Below are 14,844 nucleotides of genomic sequence, written 5' to 3' on the forward strand. Positions count from 1 at the left end.
AGCATGATGGACCTTGACCTGGGGATAGATGACACCTGACCCAGCTCAGACAGAGGGTGTGGTCAACAAACAGCTGGAGAGGGAAAGGATGGCCAGGCTGGGACGATTGTCTGGGCAAAGGGTCAGAAGTATGGTAGAGCTTAGGTGGTTAGGACTCATTGCAAAGTTTCCACATGGCTAGAGCAAGGATTTGACGGGGCCTCGTGGGCATTGAAGGAGCCCTGATGGCGCAATGGTTAACTCCTCGGCTGCTAACCGAAAGGTGGTTTGAACCCATCCAGCAGCTCCACGGGAGAAAAGACCTGGTGATCTGCTTCTGTAAAGATTACAGCCTTGGAAACTCTTTGAGGCCATTCTACCCGGTCATATAGGGTTGCTATGAGTTGGAATCAACTCGACGGTACACAACAACATGGGCATTGAGGCCAGGGGTGGGAGTTGAACTGAACTCAGTTATCTGCTGAACTGGAGTGGACCCCAGTTGCCTTCCCAGCCCAAGCCTCTACCCCCGCCAAGGTTTTCCTGGGTTTGGCTGGAAACAGGCAGAGTCCTCTCTGGGGAGGGCCAGGAATCCCAAGACACACCATTCCAGAGCATCAAAGGCACTGCCCAGGGGCCTAGCTCAGCTCCCCACAAGGTGGCTGCCCTCTGGATATTCTTGTGCCCACAAAATCCACTTCTGCTCACACAGGTTCCCGGGGAGCAGCAGGATACCCAACTCTACTGGGAGCAAAGTTGTCGTAGGATCCTGGCTGGCCCTTGGGGAACCCCAGGCCCACTCTGCCCCTCAATTTCAGCTTCAGCCTTGCACCTGAGCCCTATCCAGCTTCAGCCACCATCTCCCCCCCTGGGGGGGAGGGGACATACCCCCCCTCCATCATGCAGGCTGGCGCCAAGGTTTATGAGCCAGTGCAGAAGCCTCTGAGAGTGCATGGGTGGAAAAAGTTACACAGTTCTAAATCAGCCGGCCTTTTGGTGATCTCATCCCCTTCCCAATATAGCCACAGTCCCCTCCCCTACCCGGCCACTGGCCAATGGGGTAAATCACAAGGGAGCTAAGGGGGAGTATGAGGGCTGGGGGAAGGATTCCAACTTGGGGTCACACTGTACATGCTGTTTTGTAATCTGTCCCCTCCCTCATTTACCGTATCGTGAACAGTTTTCTGTCAAATAACAAAGATCCCTCACTATCATTTTTAAAGGCTGCGAGGATGGGTGCTCTGGAACCTCTCTGTCCAGCACCCCAGAGAAGGACAGGCTGGTGGTGTCCAGCTTCTCTCTCTTACAGACATCAGTACCATGACCATTTTTGTGCAAACCCCCTTGTGTAGTTGCATGATTCTCTCTCTCTTTCTCTCTGAGATAAACTCTAACAGGTGCTGGGCGGGAGGGCAGGCCTCACTGTGTGACTGAGGAGTTCAGGGCCCTTCCCCAAGCCAGGAGTGCCAGGCCCAAGTCAGGGAGGATCAGAGACCAGTTCAGGACCACAGGGTCGGGAGAGTAGGGCAGGCTTTGGTTTGTTGTCCCCCTCCCCACCCTTCAATGGGGCACACCCCTGCTCCAGCTTCCATCTGTTCTTGCCTTCCCAGCCCCATGGGTCAGACTGACTGGGGACCTGCGGGAGGGCTATACACAGGGTTTTCTCTCATCTGGGCTGGAGGTTGTCCTCACGGCCCCCTGCACCAGGCACAGGCAGAGAGACCAGCCTCAGGTTGAGAACACTCACAGTCCTTCCAGTTCACAACTTGCCAAGTGCTTCCCCAGCGTCCGCTAGAATGCTTCCATGGACCAATAGCTCACTCCTTTCTAAGTTGCTGCCTGGTCAGGAGGCATGTGAGGCACGTGTTTTGGAAGAAATGACTCTAGCTTGTGGGGTGGAAAGATGAAGATCTCTTTCTTTTTCCTCACTCCTTCCTCCCTAACATTTCAAATGCATGTGCTGAGTGCCTACAGTGTGCCTTGGGGACCCAGAGGAGAATCAGTCAGTGCTGCCAAGAGTGCAGACAGACAGACAGACCGGAGCTATCTGAGGAGATGTGATGGAGGTCCCAGTGCTATGGAAACCAGAGGAGGTAGCCGACCCTCCCAGAGAGTCAGGGAAGCCTTCCCAGGGACGTGATATGTTAGTAGAGTCATATTGAGTAAGCAGGAGTAAGCCAGGTGGAGGACGGTTGGTAGGTGTTCCAGCCGGAGAGCATAGCAAAGCCAAAGGCCTGGTACATTCGGAGAACATGGAGCTCCATGTGACTATAGTGCCCACGTACCTGGGGAGGAGGCTAGGAGGCAGCCTGGGAAGGAAGAGTCTTGGCTTTCTCCCAAGGGTGATTGGGAGCCATGGAAGGTTCTGAGCAGAGGAGTGACAAGGTCAGACTTGAGATTGACCAAGATCATTCTGCTATGTGGTGGGTAGAGTTGGCTGGAGGAGCCAGCTGCTTTTGAGGTGGGAGGGAGAAAGGTTGTCTGGATCATTCTTGGGGCTGGCGGGTGGGCAGGAGGGAATGGACCCTAGGGCTGCTGGACTGGGAGGGTGGCTGTATGGACTGGCTGCAGGGAGCAGGGAGTGGAGGGGGACCGGTCAGAGATGTGGGGCAGTCCACAGACAGTAACACCCACAGTGGAGGAAGCTGAGAGAGGCTGGAAAAGGTCGCAGCCACTGTCTCACTACCTACAGCCCCTTGCTTGCCTCTGGCTCAGCCAGGGACCCCAGCTGCCCTTTCCCCCCCAGGCAGGGATGCATGGCCACAAGACAGGATCCTTCCTCCACCCCAGCCTCATCCCCAGCCCCGAGGACATTCAAGGTCCAGTGAGACTTCCTGAAGGGCCTTCCAGGCTGCAGCTCCAGGGACACCCTCCATAGGCCCTGATGAGGGCTGCATCTTCCTTGGAACAGACTTTCCTCCCCACTCCAGCTGCAGTTGACACCAGCCATGGCAAGATGGTGACATCTAGAGGCAGCCTCTGGCCTCACACTACCACCATTCAAGTTTAAGGGGGCCCTTTTCCTCAAGACCGCACCATACACATAGAACCCCAAAGCAAGGGGCCTGGGAGCTCCCTACTTGTGTCCCGTCATGCCACCTCCAGGATTTAGTGATCAAGTCACCAGGGAGAACTTGGAAGAGACGCAGCTCCTCCATCCCTCTGAGCCAAAGTCCAGTGTGGGATTAGCTGGGCCCCTGGGGACCCAAGTGAACCCATGGAATACTCTCTCCTCCCATAAGCCAAGGAGCGGGCTCTGATGACCTTCACCCACTTTGTTTTACAGAAAGGGCCATCCCAGCAGCCCAGCCAACCCCTCCTCTTGTAGAGCTGTGTCCTTACCTCCACCCCCCGATCCAAGCCCAGTCTGTGTCCCGACCACAAGTGAGAACACAGAAAGGCCCTCACCTTTCCTGTAATTATCCTTTTTTAGCTAGTTGTCCATTTCCTTCCATCCATACCCACAGTGTTTTCTGGCACCAGGCACTCCCCACCCCCTCTCCTCGCTTCTCTCTTCTTCCACACCACCACTCACTGTTTTCCTCTGACTTGTCTTTTGCTGGTTCCTCTTCATCTGCTCCTCCCTAAAATCATCCACCCACCCATCCATCTGTCCTCCTATCCTTCCTCATTCAATCCACAATCAACCTGTGCACCTATGGGCCAGAGCAGGACTATAGGGATGGGTGAGGCAGGCCCTGCCTTCCAGAAGATCACTGTCTAGTGGAAAGAGAAAAACAAGGGCAAAAGCCCAACAGGGCCTGGGAGCAATACTTCAGGGAGAGTGGAGGGATTGAGGCAGGGCTTCCTGCACCGCACCTCACCCCCACCCTACCCCATCTCCTGCTGATAAAGAGCAACCCATGCCCACAGCCCTTTCAGAGGTCACTGCTCACTCAGGCCTCACTCACTTCCTGTAGTTGACACAGAAATCCATGCCCTGGGGGCTTCTTCTTGGCCTCAGACACACTGGGTCAGCTCTCTCTAAGCCTTCACTGCAACTTGCATCCTGCCCTCCATAACCCCCAAGGGGTGCTGTCACCAGGCCACTGGGCTGAAACACACTCCTGTGCTTCACTCCGCTTGCTTTTTTCCCTGGAGCGGCCCCTCTCTGTCCACATTGTGCTCAGTGTCATGGGCCTCTTGGCCTCCAGCTGGATGTCTCCCCCAACCGCCTCCCAACGCACAGCTCCGCATGCCTGGTCCTGGGGCGTGCAAGGCTTGTGCAGGATGGATTGGACACAATAGCAGATTGTGATGGACATTCCCGTTTATTTGCTACAGAGAGAACGCGGCTGGGCAAGTGGGGGCTTTCCAGAATCTCAGGAAAGGCAGGAAGAGTTAACATCTAAGATAGACTGGGCTTTGGAGAATCCTTCCACAGACTTTTCTTGGGGGTAAGGGTAAGTTATGTGCCCCAGCCTACTTACTCCCTAGCCAGCAATTCTCAGAACTGGAACCCTGGCCCTGTCACTCCTGCCTCCTCTCTTGCTCTTCCCAGCCAGGCGATTTCCCAGACCAAGACATGCTTGCTGGTAAACAGGTAAGGCCACAGGCCAATGGAGCAAAGACACTCTGACCCATAAAAGTCCAGTAAAGGTTCATCCATCCCTGAGGGAATCACTTAGGGAGCTGGCTGCTCATGAGTCCGAGGGTCACCAGACTAAGAACCATTTAAGGGCATTTAGTAGCATTGAGTAAAACTCTAGAGGTGAAAGAAACAATGTAAATTTAATTTTCCCCCTCTGGTTAAAGAACCCAAATAGCTCAATCTTTTTTGGATTTAGTTCCCCCTGTCCCCCCCACCTCCATTTTTACCATGTTCCAACATGATGGGACGTTGGAATGCATAACTTAAGTATATGTAGCTTGACTCATAGCAGCCAAAGCGGTACCAAGAATTAACAGAAGTCTTTATCTTACTCTCAGTAACGACCAAAAAACACAGCTCTCTAGCTTCCTTTCAGCACTGCCTCCCTCTCCGCCCCACCCCGCAACCCCAGGGCAAAACTGTGTAATAAAAGATTTTTTGAGCATTATCTCCTTCTGAAAGCTCAGTATTGGGACAAGTGCATGGGCTCTGGACTGGGTTTAAAATATGGCCCTACCATGGTGTCCTGCCCAAGTTCCTCAAACTCTGAGCCTCAGTTTTATCTTGTTAAAAAGAAGGCACTAGCTCCTTCTGTCATCCTTGTCAGACTCAAAACACTCCTTTCGCCACCTTTCCCTCCCAAAAATCTGCTCAAGGCCCAGTTTAACCCCCAGCCCAGTGAAAGCTGATCTAACACCTCCAGTTTACACTGAAATATTAATGATTTATTTACATTTTAAGCAGTACCCATTGGAGCAGTCCTCAGAACTGAGCTAAATCACTCCCGATGGAGTGGGACACAGCAACAGCTAATGGGGGGGAGGGGCGAAGTGAAGTGGGGGGCTTCCTCCCCTACTCTTCAACTCCACCTAGGTAGCTGTTTAGTCCTTTCCTCAAAGCTGGCTCTGCATTTAATATTAACACAGAAGCTGGTGTTTACAGTTGGTTTTAAAAGCTCAGTTAAATAACATCATCAAAATCCAGCAGGCCTTGGCACAAAGTGTGTGGAGACCCTCACAACAAAATCCTTCATCTCCTTTTCTTCTTTTCAGGTCCACACACGGTGAACACTAAATGAGGACTTCCTGTGTGGTCAGCAGCCACCAAAGATTTGTACAGCACAAAACTTCTCTTTTGGGTAGACTCTTCAACAGCCTAAAATCTTCCAGGGCCAGATAAAGGTGGTGAAACAAAGGTTGGCCTAATGTAGTACGCTAAGGCCTAAAAAAATTAGTATTCAGACCAAAAGAAACCAAACTTCATTTTGCTTCTTTTATTTACAAGTTTCATTTAAATATCTCTGATGGTTAGAAAATCAGTGTCAAATACAGACATTGGTATACAGCTTAAAATACAATGTCAGTAATTATTAAAGAACATGGTTAATAACTTTTCCAAGTAGATGCTTGGTAAGAAATATTTTCCAGGAGGCAAGTTAAATAGTAAGTGCCTGAGGTGTAAAGGACTGAGCCTCAGCCCCTTCAATACGTGTTTTTCACTCAAGTGATACACATGGCAGCTCGCATCATGAGTGGTACCACCAGCCTTTACACCCCAGATCCAAGGCTACATCAGAACTTTTTCTGCCATGGGAAAGAGTCACATTTAGAGACAAATGAACCACTTCCAGATGAAAGTAGGACAGCTCAGTCCAGGCCACTCTGGTTTAACCTGGGAAGTTCAGGCTTCCCAAAAGCTGTCAGAGAAAGACAAGTCATCAGGGAATGACAGACAGAAGAGTCAAGCCAGATGCATTCTGAACACATTTTTCTGTTCCATACAATTAATTATCCTGATCTTTAACTCACTTGAGCTACTGATACTTTATGAATAAAAGGTACCAACTCAATTGTGCCTAAACAGAACTTTACCCAATGTGTCCAACAGAAGATCTTTTAGGCCAATTGTACTTCTGGGAAAAACATGTTCATATATTAAAATACCTCAAAGTTTACATTTTCATTATAATAAATTAGCTTTAATGTTACAAACAACGTCTCAGAAAGATGACTCAAAGTAACTTGATCTAGCATATTAATTTGAATTTAGAATTACATCGTCTCTATCCATCATGACCAATCCCCAGAATCAGTAGTTATTATTTATATATAAAACATCTAAATTATCCCAATATTACCAAAGTTTCTTGCTTAAAATGATAAAAATGATAAATCTGAACCACCAAAGCATATTTTCTTCAAAAGTTGTATCTAAAATATAAAAAACTTTCAATCTTATTTTAGTTTACTTTAAAAGTCTAAATATTAATATCTCTACATAAAAGGAATGACAAATGCTTTGGAGGATCTGACAAATGCTACTATCCCCCTCTCAAACCCGTGTCCTCAAGCAGTAGCCCACGTGCCTCAGGAAGAGCAGGGACAGCAGAACCATGGTTTAACCAGGAGGCACTCCCCGGAGCGTTCCTGGGAAGAGCTGACAGAGTTCACAGTGGGAAAAGGCAGACAATAAACTAGCCTTTTTTCTTTCTCAATTTATCCACTAGAATACAGGGAAATCTATCAGGCAGAGAAAAAACAGACACACTTGGAGAAACAGGTGGACTGTCTGGATTCTCTCAGCTGTCCCACAAGCTACTGAATTAGATATATTTATGACCTATGTTAGGCTCCTAAATAGGATTCAGACACTGTAATCCCAGTAAAGGCTCCAAGATACTCCAGGGTTTAGCTGGCATAAAGAACAAAGAATGTAAGACAAGTGGAGTCCTCAGTTCTAGCAATAAACCTTCATGCTAGCAGAATGGTAATGATTCACATTTTATTTCTGAGTTAAGATCAAGGAGATCAGAAGGAATACTAATGACTTCTGAATAAAAGAACCAAGGCTTAAGCACTCAAAAAGAGAATTCTTAGATGAAGCCACATCATTGAACAGTTGCACTGGAAAACACACAGGGAAACGTCCCCAAGCTAGAAGTATCCCAACACTTAGGAGAATGTCAGCTGGGACAGAGACAAAAATGAGGAAGCCAAACCTAATTATCTGCTTTTCTTTTCAGTAGATGGCACGAAGGAGTGAACTGAGGACCGACTAATACAGTTCAACTACATTGGAGAATTCTGCCCAATTTTGTGCAGGAAAATAAAACTATCAGTTTTGTAGGATTATGTTTGTGCTTCCATTTAGGGATATATTTTCTGTTGTTTAAACGCCACAGGATCTCCTGAGAAGATGAAATTCATTCCCCGCCAGAAAGTACCCAAATGGCTTAATTTTCAAGTAAATACAATGACTGTACAGCCTACAGAAACCACTACAGGTTGTGTTTTATTTTTGGCCCCAATTACTATACTAAATCTGGTCTAGTTCCAGAGACTAGCAATGGCGATTTATCCCACAGCCTAGGGGGATGCGTTCCCTCTGGGAAATCTCCCTCCTCCCTCCTTCCCGGATGCAGACAGAGAGCCTCAGTTAGTGACTGTTCTCCTCATCTTTCAAGTTTTCACCTCTACAAATTCATGCTGAAGCTTAAGTCCATAATCTACTGGATAAGCCTGTCCTGCCTACATGTCTGTCATAACTACCACTGAGATCACATTTTCTCATTCCCAGTAACCATTTGAAAAGGGAACCTGTGAAAGTTTCTTTCAAGACAGTCTTGTGCCGTCAGCAGCAGCAGGGTGAGGGGATCAGTGTTAACTAGAGGTAGAAGGACTGTGTTAGGTGGAATTAACAGAACAACTTTTGAGAGGCATAATCAGAAAGGTTAAGTGCTAAGAATAACCCCTCAGAGGCTAAGCCCAAGAGGAAATTTTATTAATGCAGGAAACGCCAGGAATTAAGGCTTAGACGTGTTACCTCCTCATAGGGATCAAAGGCTCAGGGAGTGTGACAGCCAAGGAGACAAAAGCTGCACAAGTAAATTCAGCTGGTCCAGAGCCCCAGACCCTTTCACCCTCAGCTAAGAGCCAAGACAAGTCGTTCCAAGCATGCTTACAGCAGGCAACAGGCCAGTCTGCAAGTTTTAGGATTTAATTTTAAAATAAACTAAAACAGAACTAGAATGCAATATTACAGAACGTTTTTACAAGTGTAATCACAAAAAAAACCCAGAATATTGCATAGAAAAGTGTCCTGTAGCATGATTTGTGAACCTAGGCCTTAGTAATTAAAAAACAAACAATAAAACCTCCCTTTAAAGTCCAGAAGTCCATGCTCGTGAGTTCAGAACTATCGAGTTGGCAGGTTTTACAGCAAGACCTCAGAAGATCCTGATGCTCTCTATTCTCAGAATCATGATTAAATTTACTCAGGTGAACACTAACAAAGTGTCATTATAAAAGGACTTGGGTTTCATGACCCCAGGCCAATCCTATGGTCTCTATGTTCTGCCCTGGTTGCACAGAGTTGACCAAAACAGCAGGGACATGAAATCTCTGCTACTGTTTTTAAATCTAGGTTCAGGTGTTTTCCTCATGTTAGCCTATTATTTTGCAAGCTACATCTGCCTGCCCTTTTAACAAAAGGTGTGAATAGCCAGTTTAAGAAAAGTGAAAATGTTTTAGAAAAGCATTTAAGTTAACCTTGGCAGTAGGATGGGAGACTCTTAACCCCCCTTGTAATATGCATCAATTGAGTCTGAGTTAAAATACACCACAGTGACAGTGATATCATCCCTGTACATTCTTGCCAAGTCCTCCGGCAATGTCAGCATCGCTGTCAGCCGCTCCTGCTCCATTTCCCCATATTCGTTGCTCCCAATGGCATGTCTGATCAGATGTGTGGCTGCATTTTGGTCAGCAGCGTGGAGCCCCTTGGCTTTCCTCTGTAGCAGCAGGCTCTGCATGAGGCCCAGGTTGGCGGGTCTCTGGGCCAAGTCGGGCTTGTGCCGACCTGCCTCAGCCAGGTACTCCACCACCAGTCTCACCACAGCTTCATTGTCGAGCACATCCCACAGGCCATCAGAGGCCAGCACGAGGAACTTATCCTGGGGCCTCAGCCTGTGGTATGTGACCTCGGGCTCAGCAGTCAGGTAGGGTGGAGTGTAGTAGTGTGGGGGAGTGAACTGGTAAATGTTGAGGGCCTCAGTATTGAAGCCCCGCTCCAGGACGCCACGCTGCAGCTCTTTACTCCACTTGAGCTGGACATCCCCAAAGGCCCTGCAAGGCATAAGGACACCCAGCAGCCTGTCATCCATGATGATCGTCCTGTCCTCCGACTTGGGGTGCTCCCTCTTTAGCCGTGACAGCTCAGCCGGGTTCCAGGCGTTGTGGTCACGGGTGAGGGGCAGACAAGACCACATGCCACTGTCTTCCTGAACACCAAGGATGGCCCGGCAGTCACCAGCATTCGCCACGTGCAAGTGAACTCCATCGACATGGGCCATGCAAGCTGTTGCCCCGGAGAAAGCAACCTGGAGTGAAAGGTTCCTCGTCATCTCATCTTCCAGGGGGGCCTGGATTTCCAGGGAGATGTCAGAATCCAGTCTCTGGAAGGAGTACGCTAATGCTTCCTCGATGCTCAGTCCCATTTCCATGTGCAGGTCAAGCAGTTCCTGCCAGTAGACGCGGAGGTGGTTGAGATGCACTGACGTGACATCCTTGTAGATACTATCCCCTGGATGCTTGTGCCACTGCAGGATGGGCAACAGGGGCTTCATGCTTTCCATCGCTCCCTCCATCCGCTCCAGCGTCTGGTGGGACATCAGTGACACTGCCACATAGTAGAAGAGCCTCTCGCTCACTGCCTGGGCACATGCATGGCCACCATGTCCATCGAAGATGCCAAACATTAACCCACTAGTCTGCAGGCAGGAGGCTACACCGCGACGGTCCTCCACTGGGGAGTTAGCGGCCAGCTGGTTGCTCTCAAACCGCAACACTGAATTTGGGACTCTGCTGTCAAGGTCAAGAATCTTGTAGACTGACTCACCGGCTCGCAGCACTTCGTTCACCTGTGCAGGACTTAGCTGCAAGTGTAAATCGTCTTCTTCTGTAGACACGTGTCTGTAAGCTTTCTGCAGAGCAAAGCTACCACAAGCGGAACTGTTTTTCAGGGTGGCCGGCACCCGGGAAAAGAGCCTCCATTTTGATTTATTCCTATTTGAGACACATCTTGAGTATAAACGTCTTCCACCTTGTAATGTGACGATGCTGTTCCTTGCAGAATTTAAGACCCAGTAGGACACAGTACTTGACATTCTGAAACTATACCAGCAGATAAGCTCCTTTAGCAAAAGGGATTTTTTAAAAACCTAAAAATTAAAGAGTTTAAGAAAATTTTAAATTTAATTTCTTAAAAAAATACTGATTTGTTATTGTATAAGACCACTATTATAAGAACTCAAGAAAAAGTTTAAACACAGAAGACAACATTCGTTGATGGTTACGAGGGTGGGGAGGGAGAGGGGAATTCACTAACTATAAAGTAGACAGGAATTATCTTAGGTGAAGGGAAGGACAGCAACTGGACTAAACCAAAGATAAGCAGTACCCTGAATACAACCACACACTTTGAGGGACAGAGTAGCAGGGGCTGGGGTCTGGGGACCACGGTTTCAGGGGACATCTAGGTCAACTAGCATAACAAATTTTTTGTTGTTGTTGTTGTAGTTAAAAGAAGTTTACATTTCAAGTTAGTCTCCCCTACAAAATTTTTATACACACATTGTTATGAGACCCTAATTGCTCACCCCATTCAGCGACAGCATACTCCTCCTTTCTGCCCGATTCCCCATGACCATTCAACCAGCTCCTAACCCTCTCTGCCTTCCCATCTCACCTCCGGACAGAAGCTGCCCCTTTGGTCTCTTGTATCTACTTGACTAAGAGGCACACTCTTCACGAGTACCGCTTTATGTCCCACAGTCCAGTCCAATCCCTGTCAGAAGAGTTGGCCTTGGAAATTGTTTTAGTTCTGGGATGATACAGAGTCTTGGGGCCATGCTTTCTGGGGTACCTCCAGTCTCAGTCAGACCATTAAGTCTGGTCTTCTTATTGGAATTTGAGTTCTGCACCCCATCCTTCTGCTGCTCCATCAGGGACTCTCTGTTGTGTTCCCTGTCAGGACGTTCATTGGTAGTAACCAGGCACCATCTAGTTCTTCTGGTCTCAGGCTGATGAAGTCTCTGGTTTATGTGGCCCATTCTGTCTCTTGGGCTAATACTCTCCTTGTGTCTTTGGTGTTCTTCGTTCTCCTTTACTCCAAGTGGCTGGCACCAATTGATGCATCTCAGATGGCCGCTTGCAAGCTTTTAAGATCCCAGACACCACTCACCAAAGTAGGATGCAGAACATTTTCTTAATAAGCTTTGTTTCAATCGGCATTACAAAGTTTTTTAAGAAAATGTTCTGTACCTCACTTTGGTGAGTGGCATCTGGGGTCTTAAAAGCTAGTGAGTGGCCATCTAAGATGCATCAATTGGTCCCAACCCACCTGGAGCAAAGGAGAATAAAGAACATCATGGACACAAGGAAACTATTAGCCCAAGAGACAGAAAGGGCCGCATAAACCGGAGACTTCATCAGCCTGAGACCAGAAGAACTAGATGGTGCCCGGCTACCAATGACTGCCCTGACAGGGAACACAACAGAGAGTCCCTGATGGAGCAGGAGAAAAGTGGGATGCAGAACTCAAATTCTAGTAAAAACACCAGACTTAATGGTTTGATTGAGACTGTAGGGACCCCAGAAGACATGGCCCCCGGACTCTCTGTTAGCCCAAAACTAAAACCATTCCCGAGGCCAACTCTTTGGACAAAGATTAGACTGGACTATAGGACATAAAATGATACTCGCAAAGAGTGTCCTTCTTACCTCAAGTAGATACATGAGACTAAACGGGCAGCTCCTGTTCAGAGGCGAGATAAGAAGGCAGAGAGGGTCAGGAGCAGGTTGAATGAACATGGGAAATCTGAGGTGGAAAGGAAGAGTGTGCTGTCACAGTACAGGGAGAGCAAGTAGGGTCACAAAACAATGTATGTATAAATTTTTGTACGAGAGACTAACTTGAACTGTGAACTTTCACTTAAAGCACAATTTAAAGAAACCTGATTTGTGAAAACATTTAATTTACTAATATCTTGAATGAAAGTAATTTAAGGTAAACTATTTTAAAGAGTTGACTAAATTCAAAGTAAGTAAGTCTCTCTACCCCACCCCCCAATTATAACACATAAATATATTCCAGAAAATTTAGAAAACAAGAGTTTTTTTTTTAATATAGTCTCTGCTTTTACAGAGCAACTGAGGCTTCCCCACAAAGCTCACTCCTTCCTCTCAGCTGGCCCAGTGGCTTCTTTTTCTCTCCTTCCCAAACCCTTCCCTGGCTGGAGCCTAATGTCTAGCTCCCATGCTTGCACTCTCCCCAGGAGACTGTAAGTGTTTATATAAGTACCTGTTTCCCCACTAGTCTATACGCTTCCAGGAATCAGAAACTGTGGCTGCTTACCAGCAGCTCTCCGGTGCCCAGCCCTGTGCCTCGCACACAGTAGGCCCTAAAATTCTGGCTAAATGTGGCATTTTCAGAGGTCCAACAGCACACAAGGTGCAACACTAGCTGCCTAGCATGAGACACCCTGCTTCACTTGTCCAAGCTCCAGCTGTCCATCAGCAGGATGGGAATCACACTAGTCTCCTAAGATTTTATAAGGATTTAATAAAATATGACCCTCCCACTCAAAAAAAAAAAAAAAGGTAGTTATTATTCTTATCATTAGATGTATACCCCTCTACTCATTCTGTACAAACTTTTGTATAATTGTAACCACAGCTTTGGGTCTACATTTCCATATTACATTTAATGGATGCGTACTATCCCATTTCAGCAGAAACATCACAATTTGCTTAACTATTCTCAATGGTGGGGGATTGGGAGGGCGTTTGCGATGGCTAGTTATTTATAAAATACCAAACTGCATTGCCTTATGCAGCAACCTTTTCCCTACTCAGGTTTATCTTACTTACTTCCCAAACGACGAATCAATAGGTCAAAGGGTGTAGGCTCATACCGCCAAACTGATTTCCAAAAGGTTCACGCCGCCTTCACAGGGCAGGATGGAATCAGTTTCTAAGCACCTTCACCAGCCTCGAGTGGTATTTTTCCTTAGACCAAAGAAGAAGCTGCCCTATTATAGTTAGCTTTTCTCGGGTGACCAGGGAGGAGGCGCGTCTCCCACATGTTTTCGGATTTCGTTAACGAATTCTGCCCTCCTCAAGTCTATCTGCTGGAGCTCCCAGCATTGACGAAGTGCTCCCTCCCTAGCTCACCCGGCGGAACCTGGACAGGAGCGGTCGGGCAGGGGGCGGAGAGGGCGCCTGGACGTCCCAGACCCTGCAGAGAAGGCGGGCAGCAGTGCCCGATCCAAGGCCGTCCGCCGCAGCCTGGATCCAAACAATTTCGCGCCTTTAAAAAAATAACTTGGTCCCAAGTTCAAGTCTCTGACCATAGCCTAACAGTAAAGAGCGCGGCCTCCGGAGTCCACCACGCTAGGTCTCCCTCCAACCCGGCGCGGCCGCGTTCAAACTGGATGCCCTGTGGCGACCAGGTCGGTGTCCCTGAGCCTCAGCTTTCCAGCCTGTAAGATGGAGAAACCCAGTCGAGACGCCGAATTTACAGAGGTTCTCGAAGGGCTAAATCAGCTAGTGCAGGTGCGGGGTACGCAGACAAGGGTCTTCGGCAAATCCGCCAGCCCACGTGCTGCGTGCGCGCCAGTGGGGCGACCTTGGCCCCAGCCCACGCCTCCCGGCCGTGGGCCCGCCCCCTCACCTCACCGCACCCCCGCTCGCCGCCCCATCACCTGAGCCGGTGCCGCGGGCAAGGGAGGGCCAGGTGCGGGCAAGGCGGAGCGTGGGAGGAGGCGTGCGGACCCCGTGTCGTGCCCTTACCTACCTCGGACCCCAGCCCTCTTTTCACCAGCTTGCGCCGCCACCACCCGGTCCGTCCCGTCAGCTCTGCGCCTGCGCACTCATCGCCGTCGTTGCCGCCGCTCTGGCCTCGACTTTCCGAAGCAGCCCCTCTGCTAGGCTCGGCTCGAGACGGAAGCGTCCTCCCACCAGCTCTGATTGGTTTATCTTCGGAGGCGGGGCCTTGACGGAAAGCAGGACTGTCCAATCCCTGAGGAGAATGAGAGAGCAAGCAGAAGGGCTGGGCTGGGAGGGGTCAAGTCCCGCCCTCCGATTCTGACGGAGAGTAGGGTGAGCGCCAGGCTACCGGAGCGAGCAGTCAGTCACGTGGTGGAGCGCCCCCACGTGACCGCCGCCAATGCAAACCCGAACTGAGCGGCTTTTCCAATTCTTTGCTGTTATTAGTAC

The 14,844-nt window shown here is 48.9% G+C and overlaps 1 protein-coding gene across 2 annotated transcripts; it reads right to left on the bottom strand.

Annotated features, from left to right (window-relative positions):
* Nucleotides 1-5,840: 5,840 nt before the first annotated feature.
* PDP2 (pyruvate dehydrogenase phosphatase catalytic subunit 2) lies at nt 5,841-14,486 on the bottom strand. 2 transcript variants are annotated; one of them, XM_023726844.1, is made up of 2 exons: nt 14,423-14,486; nt 5,841-10,787 (listed from the first exon to the last, which is right to left on the bottom strand). In XM_023726844.1, the coding sequence occupies exon 2, from the start codon at nt 10,731-10,733 to the stop codon at nt 9,141-9,143; it is 1,593 nt and encodes a 530-aa protein (XP_023582612.1). In that variant the 5' UTR covers nt 10,734-10,787; nt 14,423-14,486; the 3' UTR covers nt 5,841-9,140. The 2 variants fall into 2 exon arrangements, with proteins under 2 accessions (XP_023582612.1, XP_023582613.1); XM_023726845.1 differs by having other exon boundaries at nt 5,841-10,740; nt 14,423-14,480.
* Between the last annotated feature and the right edge of the window lie 358 nt (nt 14,487-14,844).

The sequence above is a fragment of the Trichechus manatus genome, unplaced genomic scaffold (assembly GCF_000243295.1).
Source record: "Trichechus manatus latirostris isolate Lorelei unplaced genomic scaffold, TriManLat1.0 scaffold00014, whole genome shotgun sequence".
NCBI classification, from domain to species: domain Eukaryota; kingdom Metazoa; phylum Chordata; class Mammalia; order Sirenia; family Trichechidae; genus Trichechus; species Trichechus manatus.